A 23245-nucleotide genomic window follows, 5' to 3' on the forward strand; every position below is an offset into this window, starting at 1 on the left:
AATCAACAAACTCATCTGTAAGGCCAGTGATGTTGTGGGGGTGGAACTGGACTCTCTCACGGTGGTGTCTGAAAAGAGGATGCTGTCTAAGTTGCATGCCATCTTGGTCAATGTCTCCCATCCACTACATAATGTACTGGTTGGGCACAGGAGTACATTCAGCCAGAGACTCATTCCTCCGAGATGCAACACAGAGCGTCATAGGAAGTCATTCCTGCCTGTGGCCAGCAAACTTCACAACTCCTCCCTTGGAGGGTCAGACACCCTGAGCCGATAGGCTGGTCCTGGACTTATTTCATAATTTACTGGCATAATTTACATATTACTATTTAACTATTTATGGTTTTATTACTATTTATTATTTATGGTGCAACTGTAACGAAAACCAATTTCCCCCGGGATCAATAAAGTATGACTATGACTATGACATATGAGTGGAGCTGAGGAAGGGGAAAGGGGTGACCACACTAATAGAGTTGTATTATAGACCGCCCAATAGTCAGAGAGAATTGGAGGAGCGAATCTGTAGAGAGATAGTAGACCGATGTAAGAAACAGGAAGTTATAATAGTAGGGGATTTTAACTTTCCACATATTGACTGGAACTACCACACTGTGAAAGGGCTAGGTGGCTTGGAGTTTGTCAAATGTGTTCAGGAAAGTTTTCTAAATCAATATATAGAGGTACCTACAAGAGAGGATGCAATACTTGATCTCCTGTTAGGGAACCAGACAGGTCAGGTGACAGAAGTATGTGTAGATGAACATTTTGGGTCCAGTGACCACAATGTCATTAGTTTCAAGTTAATTATGGATAAGGATAGGTCTGGTCCTCGTGTTGAGGTTCTAAATTGGAGAAGGGCCAATTTTGTGGAAATGTGAAAGGATCTAGGACGAGTGGATTGGGATAAGTTGTTTTCTGACAAGGATGTGTTCAGTAAGTGGAAGGCCTTCAAAGGTGAAATTTTGAGAGTGCAGAGTTTGCATATTCCTGCCAGGATTAAAGGCAGAGTTAACAGGCATAGGGAACCTTGGTTTTCAAGGGATATTGGTGATCTGGTTAAGAAAAAGAGAGAGGTGTATAGCAGGTATAGGCAACAAGGAACAAATGAGGTACTTGAAGAGTATAGAAAATGTAAGAAAATACTAAAGAAGGAAATCAGGAAGGCAAAAGGAAGACATGAGATTGCTTTGGCAGATAATGCGAAGGTAAACCCGAAGGGTTTCTACAAGTATATGAAGAGTAAAAGGATAGTGAGGGACAAAATTGGTCCCCTAGAAGATCAGAGTGGTCGTCTATGTGTGGAGCCTCGCGAGATGGGGTAGACCTTAAACAGTGTTTTTGCATCAGTATTTACTCAGGAAACTGGCATAGCGTATATGGAAGGAAGGGAAACAAGCAGTAGTTTAGGCTCTCAGTATACTAGATGGACTGGTAACTGTTGATCGCTTCTCTGAAGTGTTATATTAAAATGGCTTCTCGTAATGTTAACTGCTGAGCAAGGGGTTCTCTGTAACTGCAATGTTTGGGTTATACAGTGTGATAATGGAAATTGTATTCATTTGTTAGCCAATGGAAGTCATGTTCTGTTATCACGTATATGTGTGCTGAGTTGAGGAGCACGGTCTTTTGTGGGAGGCGAGCAGAGAGGACGGACGGGTGAGGAACGGACAGCGGTTCCCAGGTGGTGGACACCAGACCTCGGGTGTTCGGATGGTGGCCAGAGTCTCGGAAGGACGTTGTGGATGGAATCGGAGGCGTGAGCTCCAACGTATTAAAATATTATGTGCACAAGACTGATAAGTTACTTATGTGGCGCCTTTTCTTGTAGTTGTTTCTACTAACCCATCACCAAAAATTTGCTATAAAGTATAATTCTTTACTCGCACATTGTATATTCTTTCATATTTGTGTTGTGGCTGATCATTGGGCGAATCACACCTTATCCGCACCAAAGCAATTGATCTGTTTGGTGGGGTCAACAGCTATTCACCCTAGGCAACGGGGGGTCAGTGGGGCAAAGACCCTTACAGTAGTGTCATGGAACATATAGAGATTAAAGAGGAGGAGGTGCTTGCTGCCTTACAGCGAATAAAGGCAGATAAATCCCCCAGGCTGACATGATATTTTCTCGGACCTTGAGAGAGACTAGTGTAGAAATTGCAGGGGCCCTGGCAGAAATATTCAAAATGTCCTTAGCCACGGGTGCAGTGCCGGAGGACTGGAGGGTAGCTCATGCTGTTCCGTTGTTTAAAAAGGGCTCCAAAAGTAAACCAGGTGAGTACAGGCCAGTGAGCCTGACACCAGTAGTAGGTAAATTATTGGAAGGTGTTCTGAGAGATCGGATATACAAGTATTTGGACAGCCAAGGGCTGATTAAGGATAATCAGCATGGCTTTGTGTGTGGTAGATTGTGTTTACGAATCTTATAGAGTTTTTCGAGGAGGTTACCAAGAAAGTAGATGAAGGAAAGACTGTGGATGTTGTCTACATGGACTTTAGTAAGACCTTTGACAAGGTCCCACATAGGAGGTTAGTTCAGAAGGTTCAGACACTAGGTATCCATGGAGAGGTTGTAAACTGGATTCGAAATTGGCTGTGTGGGAGAAGACAGAGAGTGGTAGTGGATGATTGCTTCTCAGACTGGAGGCCTGTGATTAGTGGTGTGCCTCTGGGATCTGTGCTGGGACCATTGTTGTTTGTTGTTTATATCAATGATCTAGATGACAATGTGATAAATTGGATCAGCAGGTTTGCTGATGACACTAAGATTGGAGGCTTTGTGGACAGCGAGGAGGGCTTTCAAAGTTTGCAGAGAGATCTGGACCAACTGGAAAAATGGGCCAGAAAATGGCAGATGGAATTTAATGCAGACAAGTGTGAGGTGTTGCATTTTGGAAGGACAAATCAAGGTAGGACATACACAGTAAATGGTAGGGCGCTGAGGAGTGTGGAGGAACAAAGGGCTCTGGGAATTCAGATACATAATTCCCTGAAAGTGGCGTCACAGGTAGATGGGGTTGTAAAGAAGGCTTTTGGCATCCTAGCATTCATAAAAAGTATTGAGTATAGGAGTTGGGATGTTATGGTGAGGTTGTTTAAGACATTGGTGAGGCCAAATTTGGACTATTGTGTACAGTGCTGATCACCTAACTATAGGAAGGATATCAGTAAGACTGAAAGAGTGCAGAGAAGATTTACTAGGATGTTGCTAGTTCTTCAGGAGTTGAGTTACAGGGAAAGATTGAACAGGTTAGGACTTTATTCCTTGGCGCGTAGAAGAATGAGGGGGGATTTGATAGAGGTTTACAAAATTATGAGGGGTATAGACAGAGTAAATGCGAGTAGGCTCTTTCCACTTAGATTAGGAGAGATAAATATGAGAGGACATGGCCTTAGGGTGAAAGGGGAAAGGTTTAGGGGGAACATTATGGGGAACTTCTTCACTCAGAGAGTGGTGGGAGTGTGGAACAAACTGCCATCTGACATGGTAAATGCGGGCTCACTCTTAAGTTTTAAGAATAAGTTGGATAAGATACATGGATGGGAGAGGTCTGGATGGTTATGGACTGGGTGCAGGTCAATGGGACTAGTGGAATAAAATTTTGGCACAGACTAGAAAGGCCAAATGGCCTGTTACCATAGAAACCATAGAAACTACAGCACAGAAACAGGCCCTTTGGCCCTTCTTGGCTGTGCCGAACCATTTTCTGCCTAGTCCCACTGACCTGCACACGGACCATATCCCTCCATACACCTCCCATCCATGTATCTGTCCAATTTATTCTTAAATGTTAAAAAAGAACCCGCATTTACCACCTCGTCTGGCAGCTCATTCCATACTCCCACCACTCTCTGTGTGAAGAAGCCCCCACTAATGTTCCCTTTAAACTTTCCCCCCCTCACCCTTAACCCATGTCCTCTGGTTTTTTTCTCCCCTTGCCTCAGTGGAAAAAGCCTGCTTGCATTCACTCTATCTATACCCATCAGAATTTTATATACCTCTATCAAATCTCCCCTCATTCTTCTACGCTCCAGGGAATAAAGTCCTAACCTATTCAACCTTTCTCTGTAACTGAGTTTCTCAAGTCCCGGCAACAACCTTGTAAACCTTCTCTGCACTCTTTCAACCTTATTTATATCCTCCCTGTAATTTGGTGACCAAAACTGAACACAATACTCCAGATTCGGCCTCACCAATGCCTTATACAACCTCATCATAACATTCCGGCTCTTATACTCAATACTTCGATTAATAAAGGCCAATGTTCCAAAAGCTCTCTTTACGACCCTATCTACCTGTGACGCCACTTTTAGGGAATTTTGTATCTGTATTCCCAGATCCCTCTGTTCTACTGCACTCCTCAGTGCCTTACCATTAACCCTGTATGTTCTACATTGGTTTGTCCTTCCAACATGCAATACCTCACACTTGTCTGCATTAAACTCCATCTGCCATTTTTCAGCCCATTTTTTCAGCTGGTCCAAGTCCCTCTGCAGGCTCTGAAAACCTTCCTCGCTGTCTACTACACCTCCAATCTTTGTAACATCAGCAAATTTGCTGATCCAATTTACCACATTATCATCCAGATCATTGATATAGATGACAAATAACAATGGACCCAGCACTGATCCCTATGGCACACCACTAGTCACAGGCCTCCACTCGGAGAAGCAATTCTCTACTACCACTCTTTGGCTTCTTCCATTGAGCCAATGTCTGATCCAATTTACCACCTCTCAATGTATACCTAGCGACTGAATTTTCCTAACTAACCTCCCATGCGGGACCTTGTCAAAGGCCTTACTGAAGTCCATGTAGACAATATCCACTGCCTTCCCTTCATCCACTTTCCTGGTAATCTCCTCGAAAAACTCCAATAGATTGGTCAAACATGACCTGCCACGCACAAAGCCATGTTGACTCTCCCTAATAAGTCCCTGTCTATCCAAATGCTTGTAGATTCTGTCTCTTAGTACTCCCTCCAATAACTTACCTACCACCGACGTTAAACTTACCGGCCTATAATTTCCCGGATTACTTTTCGATCCTTTTTTAAACAACGGAACAACATGAGCCACTCTCCAATCCTCCGGCACCTCACTTGTAGACAGCGACATTTTAAATATTTCTGCCAGGGCCCCTGCAATTTCAACACCAGTCTCCTTCAAGGTCTGAGGGAACACCCTGTCAGGTCCCGGGGATTTATCCACTTTAATTTTCCTCAAGACAGCAAGGACCTCCTCCTTTTCGATCTGTACAGTTTCCATGATCTCACTACTTGTTTCCCCTAATTCCATAGACTTCATGCCAGTTTCCTTAGTAAATACAGACGCAAAAAACCTATTTAAGATCTCCCCCATTTCCTTTGGTTCCGCACATAGGCGACCACTCTGATCTTCAAGAGGACTAATTTTATCCCTTACAATCCTTTTGCTCTTAATATACCTGTAAAAGCTCTTTGGATTATCCTTCACTTTGACTGCCAAGGCAACCTCATGTCTTCTTTTAGCACTCCTGATTTCTTTCTTAAGTATTTTCTTGCACTTCTTATACTCCTCAAGCACCTTATTTTCTCCCTGCTTCCTATACATGTCATACAACTCCCTCTTCTTCTTTATCAGAGTTGCAATATCCCTTGAGAACCAAGGTTCCTTATTCCTATTCACTTTGCCTTTAATCTTGACAGGAACATACAAGCCCTGCACTCTCAAAATTTCTCCTTTGAAGGCTTCCCACCTACCGATCACATCCTTGCCAGAGAACAACCTGTCCCAATCCACGCTTTTTAGATCCTTTCTCATTTCTTCAAATTTGGCCTTCTTCCAGTTAAGAACCTCAACCCTAGGACTATGTTCTATGGTTCTAAAACCCATCAGGGTGTCCCAGAACAGGCTACAGGCCAGCAAACTGGACAGAACATAAAACAGTCCAAGGACAGACCCATCGGCCTACAAAGTCTCTACAGATAAAATTAAATCTCTTCTGTCTGCACGTGACCCATATCCCTCCATTCATGTGTCCATCTGAAAGCTTCTGGAAGATCAACATTGTATCAGCTTCCAGCACTACACCGGCAGGTTATTCACAGGGTAGATTAAACAACCCTACCACTCTCATGTGAAAAAACTTGGCCCACACATCCCCTTTAAACTCACCCCTCTCTTATTTAAATTTGTGTTCATCCTGTTTGTAAAGTACTGTGTTGCTGCTGTAAGATTACTTTCATAATACTTATGCCTTAGGAAAGCCTTCTATGACAACAAATTTAACCTAAAGCCAAGCAGATTTAGAGAAAGGGAATAAAGACACAACCTGGACAAGATTGGAGACAACCAGAGATGCTGATGATACCTCTCTAGTACTACAAAACAACAGATTTCACAATATACAGTGTGTCAGTGGCAATAAACCTGATTCTGATCTCTGGTGATGAGGATTACAAACTGATCACCACTCTCGAATCAATGCCATTCCCAGTCGACAGAAACATAGAACAGTACCTGGGAAAAGACTCTTCAGCCCATGATGTCGTGTCCAACTAATTAAGCAAGAAATTAAATTATACTGATCCCTTTGGCCTACACAATGTCCATGCCACTCCATTATCTGCCTGCCTAAAAGACTCTTACATGTCTCTATGTATTTGTCACCACAACCTCCCAATGCATTCCATACACCAACCACTCTGTATACAGTGCATTCCAGACACAGACCACTCTGTCTACAATGCATTCCAGACACCCCACCAGTCTGCGTCAATGCATTCCAGACACCCCCCACTCTGTGTACAATGCATTACAGACACACCCCCCCACTCTGTGTACAATGCATTCTGGACAGATCCCACTCTGTGTACAATGCATTCCAGACACCCCCCCACTCTGTGTACAATGCATTACAGACATCCCCCAGTCTGTGTACAACGCATTCCAGACACCCCCCCCACTCTGTGTACAATGCATTACAGACACCCCCCCCCCACTCTGTGTACAATGCATTCTGGACAGATCCCACTCTGTGTACAATGCATTCCAGACACCCCCCACTCTGTGTACAATGCATTACAGACACCCCCCACTCTGTGTACAATGCATTACAGACACCCCCACGCTGTGTACAATGCATTCCAGACACCCCCCACTCTGTGTACAATGCATTACAGACATCCCCCAGTCTGTGTACAATGCATTCCAGACACCGCTACTCTGTGTACAATGCATTCCAAACACCGACACTCTGTGTACAATGCATTCCAGACACCACCCCCAGTCTGTGTACAATGCATTACAGACACCCCCCACTCTGTGTACAATGCATTACAGACATTCCCCACTCTGTGTACTATGCAGTACAGACACCCTCCAGTCTGTGTACAATGCATTCCAAACCAACCCACCCCCCAAGTCTGTGTACAGTGCATCACAGGCACCCTCATTCTGTGTACAATGCATTCTGGACAGACCCCAATCTGTGTACAATGTATTATAGACACCACCCACTCTGTGTACAATGCATTCCAAACACCCCCCAGTCCATGTACAATGCATTCCAGACCCCCCCAGTCTGTGTACAATGCATTACAGACACCCTGCACTCTGTGTACAATGCATTACAGACATCCCCCTGTCTGTGTACAATGCATTACAGACATCCCCCAGTCTGTGTGTAAAGGCCCATTAAAGTATCGTAGCTTAACTTTTCCTATGTTTTCTTGTATTTTTCCTTATAGACGTCATTTTTCAGTGAATTTTCAGCAATTGCATTATGGCTGTTTCTGTATTTTTCTGGAAGTTTCTACTGCACCAGCTGTCATTCCACTTGATCCTACTTCATAGACTATCTCTAATCACTGGAATTTGCTTTATCTCTTTGGACAGTGAGCTTTTTGTATAAGATGACCTCAACTTCTTCGTCTCCTTGTCTTTTTTTTTCTCCTACTTTGCTTACTCTCCCTTACAGTACAGTGAATTGGTTCCTGTTATTTTTAATTGTTATGAACATAGAAAGCCTAGAGCACAATACAGGCCCTTCAGCCCACAAAGCTGTGCCGAACATGTCCCTACCTTAGAACTACCTAGGGTTACCCACAGCCCTCTATTTTTCCAAGCTCCATGTAGCCATCTAGGAGTCTCTTAAAAGACCCTATCGTTTCCGCCTCCACCACCATCGCTGGCAGCCCATTCCACGCACTCACCACTCTCTGTGTAAAAAACTTACCCCCGACATCTCCTCTGTACCTACTTCCAAGCACCTTAAACCTGTGTCCTCTCGTGCTAGCCATTTCAGCCCTGGGAAAAAGCTTCTGACTATCCACACGATCAATGCTTCACATCATCTTATACACCTCTATCAGGTCACCTCTCACCCTCCATCACTCCAAAGAGAAAAGGCCAAGATCACTCAACCTATCTTTATAAGGCATGCTCCCCAATCCAAGAAACATCCTTGTAAATCTCCTCTGCACCCTTTCTATGGTTTCCACGTCCTTCCTATAGTGAGGCAACCAGAACTGAGCACAGTACTCCAAGTGGGGTCTGACCAGGGTCCTGTACAGCTGCAACATTACCTCTCGGCTCCTAAACTCAATCCCACGATTAATAAAGGCCAATGCACCGTATGCCTTCTTAACCACAGAACACCTAATAAAGTGACTATAATTAAAAGATTGACACTTTATTCTTGACTTCATAAGACTCTCTGTATCTCATCATCTCCAGATTCACAGGGCATTGCGTACACCAAGACATTATCTTCCAGGTTGGAGCTCCAAGTGGCTCAGGGTACAGTGTACATACCACATCGCTCTTGCTTGTGTAAACTCTGTCTGCCAGGCTTTCGATCGCGATCCACTTCACGGGCATCTTCGAGATCCGGCCCTGGCGATAGTAATCCCCGTTGTAGATTTTTTTGGAAAGGCCAAAATCAGCCACACAGACACTCATGTTTTCATTCAACCTAAAATGAGATAGAGGGGAGAAAGTAAGTATGAAAGAGAGGGGGAATAGAGAGAGAGGAGAGAGATTGGAAAGGGAGGAGAAGGGGAGGGAGGGGGGAAGGGGAGGGGGAGGGGAAGGGGAGGGGGAGGGGAGGGAGGGGGAGGGGAGGGGGAAGGGGAGGGAGAGGGGAAGGGGAGGGGGAGGGGAAAGGGAGGGGGAGGGGAAAGGGAGGGGAAGTGGAGGGGGAGGGGAGGGAGAAGGGGAGGGAGAGGGGGAGGGGGAGTGAGAAAGGAGGACAGAGAGAGGCAGAGGGAGAATAATGAACAGAGAGATCCCTTAGACATCATACAGCTCACAGCCCACAGATTTTCAGTGACACTAACTGTGTGAGAATGAGTGATCAGCGTTTGTCATAGGTCTGAGACATATCCTTGAGAGCCTTGTGACAAGATTATTCCAGACTCTGCTGCCTGTCTTCCCACTCAAACCCATTTGTGTTTAGAAAGGATCTGTCCTCACAGTGGTACAGCTGGTACAGCCAGTATGTCCCAGTGCCAAAGACCCACGTTCAGTCCCAACTAGTTCAATAAGGTGATGAATGTGTGGAGTTTTCACACTCTCCCTGTGACTGAGTGGATTCCCCAGGATGACCCGCTTTCCTCTGAAAGATGGGTAAGTAGTCTAAACATGGCGAGTTCTCTCACTCCAGTTTGCTGCCACATTGGGTCAGTGGGTTAAAAAGCTATACATTGTCCCTGGAGCATAGTTAAGTGAAGTTGATCAACTTCAACAGGATGAGTTGAAGCTTAAAAGGCAGACAAAATTGAAAAGGGTGAATGCAGGACTGAAGGTGTTATATTTGAATGCACACAGTATATGGTTTAAACTAGATGAACTTGCAGCCCGAGGAATTCTGCAGATGCTGGAAATTCAAGCAACACACATCAAAGTTGCTGGTGAACGTGCAGATACGAGTTTGGTGGGGCAGGGGCAAGCTGAGACAATAGCCGTTCACCAGCAACTTTGATGAACTTGCAGCACAGTTGCACATTGGCAGGTATGATGTTGTCGGCATCACTGCAAGAAGATTATAGCTGGCAGCTTAATATCCAAGGATGCACTTTGTATCAAAAGGACGGACAAGAAGGCAGAAGGGGCAGCATTGCTCTGTTGGTAAAAAATCATTAGATAGAGATGACATAGGGTTGGAAGGTATTGAATCATTGTGGATAGAACAAAGGAACTGCAAGGGTAAAAAGATCCTTATGGGAGTTGTATACAGACCCCCAAACAGTAGCAAGAATATGGTCTACGACAGGAGATAAAAAAATTCATGCCAAAAGGGCAATGTTGCCGTAGTCATGGGGGACTTCAATATGCAAGTAGATTGGGAAAATCAGGTTGGTGCTGGATTCTGGAGGGGGGAGGTTTCTAGAGTGCCTTTGAGAGGGTTTTTTAGAGCAGCTCATGTTGAGCCTAATAGAGGGATCAGCTATTCTGGATTGGTTGTTGTGCAATGAACCAGAATTGATAAGAGATCGTAAGGTAAAAGAACCTTTGGGGGAAAATGATCATAATATGATTGAATTCACCCTGAAATTTAAGAAGCAGACGCTAATGTCAGATGTATCAGTACTACAGTGGAGTAAAGGGAATTACAAAGGCATGAGAGAGGAATTGGCCAGAATTGATTGGAAAAGAACACTGGCAGGGATGACAGCAGAGCAGCAATGAGATTGGGGCTGAGAGGAAGGTTAGATCAGCCGTGATGAAATGGTGGAGCAGACTTGATGGGCCAAATGGCCTAATTCTGCTCCTATATCTTATGGTCTTAAATCTCGCGCTTGCAGGTTCGGGAAAAGTGGCTTTCCTGTAACCATCAGATTCTTGACCCATCCTGCACAAATCCTCAACTTGTAGACATGTCACTGAACCCAGTTCCCAGAGACGTACTGATGAAAGTGTCCTACATCGTAGTCTGGTGCAGCAGTTCAAACATGCAGGAATGTTGGAAGCTGCAGAGAGTAGTATGCTCAGACCAACACATCCCTCCTCCTCCTCCTCCACTGGAGGCCCTGCCCCAAGGCAGCAACATCCATCATCAGAGATCCCCACCATCCAAACCATGCCATCTTCTCACAGCTGCCATCGGGCAGGAGGTATAGGAGCCTGAAGCCTCACACCACCAGTTCCAGGAAGAGCTACTTCACTGTAACCATTTGATTCTTGAAACAACTGCCACGACCCTACTTCAGAACAGCAACACTGACCACTTTGCACTATTGTTTTTCTGTTCTTAGTTGTGTTCTTCCTTGTTAAAGTTGTGAATAATTCTTGTTTCATGCATATCTTTCTTCTGAAAGTTGTGCATCTGAAGCTACGTGCCCGTGATGCAGCTGTAAATAAGTATTTCATTGTGCCTGTGCATACATGTACTTGTGCAGATGACGATAAACCTGACTCTCAGCACGTGCCTCAGACGTGACGTTACTGATTCTGCAGGCTGCATTGAGAGGGACTCAGTGGGCAGCAGAGTGCAGAGCAGATCCCACCCCAACTCACATGCAGTTACGAGCAGCCAGGTCCCTGTGGATGAAGTTCTTGTTGCTGAGGTACTCCATCCCCCGGGCAACGTCCACCATGAACTTCACCAGGGTCTGCATCGGGAGGTACTGCAAGGGAAAGCACATCATCAGCATCGCATGAGGAGGCCAAGGTATGGGAGGCACTGAGTCAGAGAGACAGGTAAATTGGTATATTGTATCACATACTGAGGAACTGTGAAACAACGCTCCCTCAGTGTCTGCGCGTCTGTGTGTGTGTTTGTGTGTGTGCGTGTGTTTGTGAGTGCATAGTTGTGTGTGCGTTTGCATGTGTGTGTATATTGTGTGGTTGTGTGTGTCGATGTGTATATATGTGTGTGTGGATATGTATAATTATGTATGTGTCCAAGTGTGTGTGTCTGTGTGTTGGGGTGTACTTGTGGGGAGAGGTTTGCAAATGGGGAATCGTGTCTGCAGGGGGGGAGAGATGAAGGAAGAAGGTTTAAGAAGGTGGTGAGACAGAACTTGCCTGTTCTACGTGGTGTTTGCAACTGCAGTGTAGCAGAGTGGACAGCAGAGGGCACAGCTGCTCCATGCTCTGCCTGCTTCTAACTAATGGGACCAAAACAGAAATTGCTGGAGGAACTCAGTTCAACTGAAAGCAAATTTATTATTGAAGTACAAATATGTCACCATATTACAACCCTGAGATTAGTGTTTTTCAGCGGGTCCAACAGCATTTGTGGAAAACAGAAATAATCCTGTAGGTTATCCCATACCTCTGCCTCCAGATTCCCCCAGGTTTCAGAACCTTAACATAGAAACACTCAAAGCAGGTCAGACAGCATCTGTGGATATTAGGACACTCCAACCTGAAGCATTAGCTCCGTTCTTCTCTCCACGGATGCTGCCTGACCTGATGAGTATCTCGAGTACATTTTGTTCCTATCTTTCAGCATCTTTTGCTCTCTGTTCAACAGTCCAGGAGTTACGGGAGTGACATTCAGTCAAAACAGGTTATATTGAAGGTCACTCTTGCCTCCACTGTGAATTGCCCCCTGTTATTATCACTGATGTGTCACAGAAATACAAATCTGCTGTTCTTTGAGATCAACAACAGTATAAAACTGAAGGGGAATGAGCAAGCTTGTTCACACCTGCCCTCTGCAGGTAACTGTACGAACACCAGCAAGCTCCATGCAACAGGTCACTTCTCTCCCCACCTGCCGAATGGCAAATAAAAACCCACAGATGTAGGAGAGCTGAAATAAAAGCAGAAAATGCTGGAGACACTCAGCAGCCCAGGCAGCTTCTGTGGAGGGAGAATCAGTTAACGCTTCTAGTTGAAGGCTCAATTTGAAAAGTCGAGAATATTGTGCAGAGGACAAAGGGACTGTCAGAGAGAGATACTGAATGACACAGCAGGTGGTGACACTGACTGGGGAGGCTGAAGGGATCTTGGACTAGGGACACAAGAGACAGCAGACGGTGGGTCTGGGGCAAGACAATCTGCTGGGAGAACTCAGTGAGTCGAACGGGGGGTGGCAGGGGGGAAGAATCGTTGAGATTTTGTATTGACACCCTGAGTTTCAATTCAAAATGCTGACAATTCCTTCAGCTTGCTGCAGATACTGTTTGATTCACTGAGTTCTTCTAGCAGATTGTACACTGCATTCACAAAGCGCCTTGCGCTACCTCATGATGTCATTACAGGTGCTGCTGGAGGCTGACTGGGGTAAGCTGAGAGCAGGAGGGGGAGGAGGTACAGGTGGGGTCAGGCTTCCCCCGGACAGCCCAGCCGACAGAGGGAGACGGGCTCTTACCAGAGGGTTTTCCCCCAGCCGAGAGTACAGCAGGAAACTGTGCAGGTCTCCGTGTTTCATGAAGGGCAGGATGACCACCGGGGAGGGAAAGCCTTCATTCTCATGGCTCTGCAGACACACCCCTGCGCACAGAGTGAAAGATACATCAGGCACTTCAGCCCATCAAATCTGTGCTGTCCCATTACCCACCCATTTACACACAGTATATTCCCCCATCAACGCTCCTCAGATTCCACCTCTTATCCATGACCTGGGGGCAATTCACAATGAACTCGAAACCCCTCCAACCCATATGACATCTAGGATGTGCGAGGAACCCAGAGCATGGTGGGGTTGGGGATGTCACAGAGAGTACGTGCAAACTCCACACAGTATTGGAGCATCAGGGGGAAGGGGTGAGGGGAACCCCACAATCACAGGGAGTACATGCAAATTCCACTCAGACAGTGCTGGAGGTCAGGACCGAACCCACATCTCTGAGAGGCAGCGGCTTTGATTTACTGGAACACTGTGCTGGTGACCTCAGTGGAGGTGAGCCAACCCTAGGGAAATGTGTCGATCTCAGAGTCACACAATCAGAAACAGGCCCTCTGGCCCATCGAGTCCATGTCGACCCCATTCTATTCTATCCACATTCCCAACATCTTCCCCCAGGATTCTACCACACACCCACACACCAGGGCCAGTTAACCCACGGACCTGCATGTCACTGGGAGGTGGAAAAAAGTGGGGTGAGATCTCCTGCAGCTGAGACCAATTACCTTTGGTCCATTTATCTTCTAACACCTCCATCTTCTGATCGGTCCCAACCTTAGACAGGTCACCAGCATCGACCCTGAGTTTAACCCAGTCGGGTAACCAACAACAACACTGAGGTTAACCCAGGTGTACCCCCAACATCGACCCTGAGGTTAACCCTGAAGTGTCCCCAACATCGACCCTGAGGTTAACCCTGAAGTGTCCCCAACATCGACCCTGAGGTTAACCCAGTCAGGTCACCGACATCAACACTGAGGTTAACCCTGACAAAGTAAGCTCTGAAGCCCTGACACAAACCATAACGAGAGAGCAGTCAGCCACGTGGGGAGGGGGTGTCAACGCACAAAGTGGACAATGTCGGATACATCAGCCCCAAGATGTTCCTTCTGAGAACGGCCACCTTTGGGAGGTCAGCCGGGGGAGGGTTCCAAAGGGATCGGAGTGTGTAATGGAGGTGGGTGTGGTATCAGTTGAATGGGTCCCAGGAGGGAACTGCCCCACACTCATCCCCACCCATGCCATCAAAGGAGGGGGAGGGGGTCTGACAAAATGCAACACAAGTTTGGGGACACCGGGCTAAGTCCTTGCCATGACTATAAGACCATAAGACAGGAGCAGAAGTAGGCTATTCAGCCCATCGAGTCTGCTCTGCCATTCAATCATGGGCTGATTCAATTCTTCCAGTCATCCCCACTCCCCTGCCTTCTCCCCGTACCCTTTGACTGCATGGTGGACCAGACTGGCCACAGGAGCAGGGTCCACACCACCAGTTTGTTAAAGCAAATCACATGAGGTGGTCTTTACCTAGCAGACGCATGACGTTGGGATGGTCAAACTCTTTCATGCAGACGGCCTCGCGGAGGAAGTCTTCCATCTCCGTCCGGGTACAGATCGCAACTGTGGACAGTGAAGCAGAGGTCAGCCCGTGAGAGGTCAAAGCAGGAGGGCTTCTGCCCGCAAGAGGTTAACACAGGAGGGAGGGAGTCAACCACAGAGGGGGTTGTTCTGCAAGACCTCAGTGCAAAGGCCGTCAGCGTAGCAGAGATGAGGGAGGGGTTAAGAAGGTCAGGATCAGTCCTCACCCTTCTCTGAACTTTGTCCTGTCAACAATCAATGTCTCTCTCCCCACAGCCACATTACATCCCCACCCATTCCATAGCCGCCTCTCCCCATGTCGAAGAAATATTGGAAGTTCAACTAGTGATCAGCAGGTGAGAATACATGGAGGATATTTAATGAAGGGTCTCAACTCAAAACATCGACTGGCTGTTTCCCTCGACATATATTGTCTAACCCATTGAGTTAGAATATTGAACATTACAACACAGTACAGGCCCTTCAGCCCACGATGTAATGCCAACCTTTTAACACAGTCTAATCCCTACCTTCTTACACAACTCTCCATTTTTGTATCATCTATGTGCCTATCAAAGAGTTTCTTAAATGCCCCTAATGTATCTGCCTGTGTCTCTTAAATCAAAACAATCTCCCTGAAAAGAAAATTGGTAGCTCATATTTTTATGAACCAAGCTCCTAAACTGTGGAATTCAATATCTAAAACAAAAATGGATGAAGACTCAGTTGACACTTTTTAACGCCAGCTCAAAAACAACTTACTTAACCTCGCTTTTAACTAAACCCTAAAATTTTAGCCTTTTATTTTCATGTTTGCACTTTATCCCATTGTAAAGCACTTAGAACCACATCATCTGTGTGAAAAGTGCTTTATAAAAAAGTTATTATTATTATTATTATTTTTATTTATTTTTTCTCAGCTCGAGCTGGGAAAACCTGAGGTATGGGCATAGCCAAGCATACACATCTCTCAATTACCAGGAACTTTCAAACTGTTCTAGTGGTGTATAGTATTGTGGCTTTCAGAAGATTTACATAAATATTGCTGTATAGCCCTAATTGTTTAATACTATTGTGTAGTGCCTTTGGGATGATTCCAGTTGTAGATATTACGATTGGGACAATATATACCTTATTCATGTTCCAAAGTCTTTCAATTTCCTCTTTTCATTCAGCATATTTCTTGTGTTTTTACTTATTGATTTTGGTAAGTTATGTGTGTTTGGAATGGTTATATCTATTAAATAAGTTGTTCTTGCATGCTTATCCTGTATTATTATATTCAGATGATTATTATGGATTGTCTTAGCTGTAATATCAGATTGGTCATAATATAATTTGTGGGATTCGGACTCTAACACTGGATCAGACTTGTATTTATGGTAAGGTATGGTTTCTTTTATGATTTTGTATTTTAAAGCAAGATTTTGGTGAATGATGTTTGCCACTTCCTGTGCCTGTGTAATTAATCAGATTAGTTAACCTGTTTCAGGATCCTGTACTGTGTTGGGTTGTTTCTGGTTTCTCTTGGCATTTTCTGCATTGGATTTGTTGGTCTTTTATTATGTATTTCTGATCATTTTTTGTGTCAACCACCTGGTCCTGTATTGACACAAGGAACCCTCCTGTTTCTGGGAAGAGATCTCCAACTCTTAACCATGCTTTTGATGCTTCCTTGTCGACATCTAGTCTGCCCAGATCACGGGGATGTCTTCCATGGAGAGTTATGCTCTTCCGTTGGTTCACTTTTTCTTCAATTGAGAGCTGCATCACTGCCTGGTATGGGAACTGTAATTCCCTCAATCACAGGACTCTGCAGAGAGTGGTCTGGACAGCCCAGCACATCTGTAGTTGTGAACTTCCTATGATTCAGGACATTTACAGAGACAGCTATGTAACAAGGGCCGGAAGGATCATTGGGAACCCGAGTCACCCCGACCACAAACTTTTCTAGCTATTACCATCCGGGAAATGGTAGCGCAGCATAAAAGCCAGGACCAACAGGCTCCAGGACAGCTTCTTCGACCAGGCCATCAGACTGATTAGTTCACGCTGATATAATTGTATTTCTATGTTATATTGACTGTCCTGTTGTACATACTATTTATTATAAATTACTATAAATTGCACATTGCACATTCAGACGGAGACGTAACATAAAGTTATTTACTCCTCATTATGTGAAGGATGTAAGAAATAAAGTCAAATTCAAATTCAATAGTGATAATTTCTTCATTTTTCAGGGTTGTATTTTCATTTAAATTTAGCGGTGTATAATTCTTATCAGAAATGCATACGTTCACATGGAGTGCTGATGAAAATATATCCTTAGAAATTTTATTTGGCTATTGTGTATATTTTTATTATCTGTTATTCCTCTTCCCCCTTTGGTCCCAGGTAGTGTTACTCTAAGTGCGTTTGAGTGTACATAATGTTTCCTGAAATTTGTCATTTCTGTTCTTATTTTTCTTTGTAAACTAATGTCTTATGCCAAAGGAATACATTAATATAGGTAAAGTGAAAGTCTTTATTGTCTTTGTTACATTTTTACTGTTCACTTCTGTTCAAATCTGACAGATTTTCTTAAGTCTTGAAGTAAATTCTGTCAATTTTTTTCCCTTTATCATACTATGATGTATTTTTTTGCTTGTTGATATCTCGGATACTTCCACATTTCATATTCATCAGTCAGTCGTATTGTACCCTGCTGCTCTGTCTGGTATTCTACTCGCTCTAAGGCACCTTTCTGTGTTTAATGTTCAGTACTCATCTAATTTGAAGTTCATGTTTATATCATTTGAAAATAGCTCTTCTATTTCATTTAATTGCTTTAGCATTACTGATCGTCCATGTATAGAATGTGTGTCGATGTATAGTTTGTTTGGTTGTCTCCGATTAGATACCATATCTTTGTTCATTTCAGTGAATTAGAGTGTGTTTAAAGCTGGACAAAACCATAGTGGGCTTAGAAAGTTGCCTTGGAAAATGCCTCGGTTTGTTTTGATAATGGTGGTTGTTACTTTTTGGTTATTAATCAATAGGGTCATTACAGTATACCAATGCTTCATCAGATGTTGCAGGAATTTCACAAGTAATGGGTGTCGTTCATTTATATTACAAGCTTCTATTAATCATTAGTGTAGAACAGAATCAAAATGATTTTGCTAGCATGAAAGATTTCCACTGAGCTTGATTTCAGATCTTAAGACCATAAGATATAGGAGCAGAATCAGGCCATTTGGCCCATCAGTTTGCTCCACCACTTTATCACGGCTGATCCATTTTCTATTCAGCTCCATCTCCTGCCTCCCTACCCCCCACCCTGGTATCCCTTTTTGCCCTGACCAATCAAGGATCTACCAACCTTAGCCTTAAACATACATAAAGACTTGGCCTCCACGGCTGCCTGTGGCAAAGAATTCCACAGATTCACCATTCACAGGCTGAAGAAATTCCTCCTCATCTCCATTCTAAAAGGATGCCCCTTTATTCTGAAGCTGTATCCTCTGGTCTTAAACTTTCCCACCATAGGAAACATCCTCTCCACATCCACTCGATCAAGGCCATTCACCATTTGATAGGTTTCAATGAAGTCACCCTTCATTTTTCGAAATTCCTGTGAATACAGGCCCAGAGCCATCAAACGCTCTTTATGTAAAAGCCACTAAATCCTAGAATCATTTTCATGAGCCTCTACTGAACCCTCTCCAGTTTCAGCACATCCTGTCTAAGATAAGGGGCCAAAAACTGCTCACAATACTCCAAGTGAAACCTCACCAGAGCTTTATAAAGTCTCAACGTTACATCCTTACTTTTATATTCTAGTCCTCTTGAAATGAAAATGCAAACATCGCATCTGCCTTCTTCACCGCAGACCCAACCTGCACATTAACCTTTAGGGAATCCTGCTCAAGGACTCCCAAGTCCCTTTGTGCTTCATATTTTTGTATCTTCTGTCCATTTAGAAAATAGTCAACCCTTTCATTTCTTCTACCAAAGTGCGTGACCGTACACTTCTGGACACAGTATTCTATCTGCCATTTCTTTGCCCGTTCTTCTAATCTGTCTAAGACCTTCTGTAGCCTCTCTACCTCCACAAAACTACCTGCCCCTCCACCTATCTCTGTACCATCTGCAAACTGCAACAAAGCCATCAACTCTGTCATCCAAATCATTGGCATATAACATAAAAAGAATTGGTCTCAACATAGACTCCTGTGGAACAACACTAGTCACCAGCAGCCAACCAAAAAATAATTCTTCCTCTTTGAATGTATATATCCTGTGCCTTCCGAATTGCTTCCGGAAATTCCAGCCATTGTTGCTCTGCCATCATCCCTGCTAGTGTTCTTTTCCAATTATTCTGGCCATCTCCTCTCTCATGCCTCTGTAATTCCCTTTACTCCACTGTAATGCTGATACACATGACCTTAGCTTCTCTTTCACAAATTTCAGGGTGAATTTGATCATCTTATGATCACCTTCCCCTAACGGTTACTTTACCTTGAGGTCCCTAATTAATTCTGGTTCATTGCACAATACTGAGTCCAGAATAGCTGATTCCCTAGTGGGCTCAACCATGAACTGCTCTAAAAAGCCATCTTGAAGGCATTCTAGACATCCCCCTCCAGGTATCCAGCACCAACCTGATTTTCCCAATCTATCTGCATATTGAAATCTCCCATGACCTTTGTAATACTGCCCTTTTGACATGCATTTTCTACCTCCCATTGTAATTTGTAGACCACATCCTGACTACTGTTTGGGGGTCTGTATATAACTACCATCATGCTATTTTTACTTTGCTCTATCCAGAATAATTCAACACCTTCCGACCCTATGTCACCTCTCTCTAATGATTTAATTTCGTTTTTTACCAATAGAGCAATGACACTCCTTCAGCCTTGCTGCCTGTCTTTCATTACAACGTGTACCCTTGTACATTAAGCTCCCAGCTATAATCTTCTCTCAGCTATGATCCACTGATGCCTACAACATCATACTTACCAGTCTATAACTGTGCTATAAGTTCATCGACCCTATTCTGTATACTGCACACATTCAAATATAAAACCTCAGTCCTATACGCACCCTTTTCAATTTTCAATTCAGCATTGCTTCTGTTTATAAACCAACTACCTCACATTCAGCACTACCACTCCAGTTCCCATCCTCCTGCCAAATTAGCTTAAACCTACACGAACAACTCTAGCCAATCTAGCCACAAGGATATTGGACCCCTCCGATTCTGGTGTATCCCATCCCTTTTTTACAGGTCATACCTTCATCCCAATGATCCATAAGTCTGAACCCTGCCCCTTACACCAGCTGCTCAGCCACACATTCACCTGCCAAATCATCCTATTCTTACCCTCAGCTGCATGTGGCACAGGCAACAATCCAGAGATTACTACCCTGGAGGTCCTGTTTTTCACCTTTCGACCTAGCTCCCTAAAATCTCTCTTCAGGACCTCCTCACCTTGTCTACCTGTGTCATTGGTGCCAATATGTACCAAAATTTCTGGGTACTCATCCTTGTCTTTGAGAATGTCATGGACCCGGGCCGGCTGGGGGCGCAATGACATCGGCGCCGGACCCAGGAGCGGAGGTTCCCGGGTTCAAAACCAGTCGGGTCCGCTCCCGAGTACGCTTTCCATCCGTGCTGGGTTGAGTGTCGAGATCGCAACTCGACCTCGTCAAATAAAGGGAAAAATACTGTGAAAATGTCTGTGTGAGGAGTGGAAATGTCTGTGTGAGGAGTGGCTCGCCACACAGTCTCTCTCCCTCGCTCCACGCCTTGCAAAAGCCACGAAAAAGACATCATCACAGACGCACGCACACACACGCAGACACACACGCACAGACTCGCAGGCACGCAGGCACAAGCCAAAAGAAAAAAAGAGAATGTCATGGAGCCAATTTGAGACATCCCTGATCCTGGCACCAGGGAGACAACATACCATCTGGGTGTCTCTATCACGCCCACAGAACCTCATCTCTGTTCCTCTGACTGAGGAATCTCCTACTTCACCTCTCTGCTCTTCTCAGCCATGGCACCAGACTCAGTCACTGTGTGCACCCGCACCCCCCCGCCCCGGTAGGACATGCCCCTTAATAGAGTCTAAACTTCAAGACAATTTACCTCGCCTAAGCGTGAGAGTTACAGAACTTACTATCAGTTGCTCCTTATATCTTTTCATACCCTTATGGCACCCTCTCTGCTCTTTTGTAAGTGCATTGGGCTTATCTATGCAAGTGCTGATTAGTTGTAAAATGCATGATGTGACAATTTTAAATATGGTTTATAAACAGTAATAGGATGATATTTTGATGGTTCATTTGTGATTTCTCCTTTAGGTAATAGATATGTTTTACCAATTTTATTATAAATGCTGTTATCACCCCTGGCAGGGTGTCCCACACACCTACCACTCTCTGTGTAAAAAAACCTGTCTCTGACATCCCCATATACTTTCCTCCATCCCTTTAAAATGATGCCTCTCCACAGCTTGTCTTTTGCTCTAATGTCACATGCTCAGTCAGAAGACCCTGTTGAGAACAAAACCGAAGTGTGTCAAACTTACTTTTCATTGTCTTCACAGCCACCTTGAGAAAATAATCATCTTGGTTTAATTGCCCTTCCATTACTGAACCAAACTCCCCTGGATAAAGAAAAGGAAAATTAGTGTGAAGTGGCCATCGACGCCAACAGTGACAAGGCAAGATATTCTATCAGTAACTCGTCCATCACTCTCATTTCAGCCTCGCTCTGACGGACTTGAGGAAAAGATTAGCCAACTTCACTGGAACGGATGCAAAGGGATGAATGCGTCCCTTCCACTCCTAAACTCAGCTCGAGGTTTCAGCAACAGCCCTGCTCCTCAGCAGTCTGAGTCCAGGATCTCCAGACTTCAAAACTCCAGTGCCCAAAACTTCCTGCCTTCCAAATTTGGACCCCCTGTGGCCGGCTCTGTGCCTGTCCCAATATCAACCCTAATCCTGACCCCCAAACCTCACTGTGAACTCTGACTTCACCACCTCCAGTCCTTACCCAGTCCCAACATTCCAATCCTCACCCAACCCTACCCTCTGGTTGTGGATGACATAGCTTCTGGAGGGAGCCACAGGAACATCAGGGTCTACGCACAAGAACATAAGGAGGAGGCGCAGAATTAGGCTATTCAGCCCATAGAACCTACTCTACCATTTATCATAGCTGATTTATTATCCTCCTCAACCCTGTTCTCCTGTCTTCTCCCTATAACCCTTCACACCTTTACTAAGAAACTATCAGCCTCCACTTCAATATACCCAATCACTTGGCCTCCACAACCATCTGTGATAACGAGTTCCAAAGAATCACCATCTTCTAGCCAAAGAAGTTCATCCTTAACTCTGTCCTATAGTTCTTTCCATTCTGGTCCTAGATGCTCCTGCTATTGGAAACATCCTCCCCATTTCCACTCTGTCTAGTACTCACTCATGTATGCCAGCTCGCACCTCTGTCTGGTTAATGACCTGTTGGCTGTAAGCCTCGAGGTCTGTTTGGTGAAAGCAGATCAATGTTACCAGTTAGTGTCAGACATGACAGACATGAATATATGGCAGATGGCTATCACCCATGGCCAGGACAACGAGCACATGCATCAGGTTATTGGATCCCCCTCAGTGAGTAACAGCCCTCTGTCACCCTGATACCCACACTTACCTTCACCCAGGGTCTTGCCCAGGGCCAACTTGTGGCGGTCAATCATCACATCTTGGAGCTTCTCCTTGAGGTCATCGCTGATTCCCAGAGTGTTCACTGCAGCAGCAAGGGTGGGGGAAGAGGTGGAGTCAAAGGTCAAACATCAAAGGTTAATGGTGTCACCGTCGACCAGTCAGAGCTGATCTGTTCACCCTAACACCCGTGATAAAGACTAAATATCCTTATGAGGAGCAGAATCACTATTAATTCATCACCCAGAACATAGAGCATTACAGCACAATACAGGGCAGCACAATAGTGTAGCAGTTTCTGTGCCAGCTATCCTAGTTCAATTCTTACTGCTCTCTGTAAGGAGTTTGTACATTCTCACCACGCCCACACGGGTTTCCTCCCCACACTCCAGAGCTGTAGGGGTTAATAAAGGTAAGTCAGTTGTGGGTATATAGACACAGATGATAGATTCCACTGGATATGTCGATCTACATGTGAATAGTAAAGTTAAGCTTTACATCTCTAATCACCTTGGCCACAACTATATGCTGAACTTTTAAACTAATTTATGACCGATCCATCCATTCCCACCTACATAGCCCATAATCCTCCATTTTCTTTCATCT

At 44.7% G+C, this 23245-nt stretch overlaps 1 protein-coding gene and 1 long non-coding RNA gene across 3 annotated transcripts in view; one reads left to right on the plus strand and one right to left on the minus strand.

Annotated features, from left to right (window-relative positions):
• LOC134352579 (tyrosine-protein kinase receptor UFO) overlaps positions 1-23245 on the minus strand; it is a 195980-nt gene that overhangs the window by 12793 nt on the left and 159942 nt on the right. For both annotated transcript variants that reach the window (XM_063059831.1, XM_063059830.1), the window contains 6 exons: positions 22629-22724; positions 21505-21582; positions 14870-14962; positions 13307-13428; positions 11503-11612; positions 8800-8959 (listed from right to left, as the gene is read on the minus strand). In XM_063059831.1, the coding sequence (XP_062915901.1) occupies positions 8800-8959; positions 11503-11612; positions 13307-13428; positions 14870-14962; positions 21505-21582; positions 22629-22724 (659 nt within the window). The remainder of the gene's footprint in view (positions 1-8799; positions 8960-11502; positions 11613-13306; positions 13429-14869; positions 14963-21504; positions 21583-22628; positions 22725-23245) is intronic.
• The window catches only part of LOC134352580 (uncharacterized), a 41246-nt gene continuing 29661 nt past the window's right edge, over positions 11661-23245 (plus strand). The window contains exon 1 of the long non-coding RNA XR_010019412.1: positions 11661-11685. This is a non-coding gene — a long non-coding RNA (uncharacterized LOC134352580). The remainder of the gene's footprint in view (positions 11686-23245) is intronic.

The sequence above is a fragment of the Mobula hypostoma genome, chromosome 10 (genome assembly GCF_963921235.1).
Source record: "Mobula hypostoma chromosome 10, sMobHyp1.1, whole genome shotgun sequence".
NCBI lineage: Eukaryota > Metazoa > Chordata > Chondrichthyes > Myliobatiformes > Myliobatidae > Mobula > Mobula hypostoma.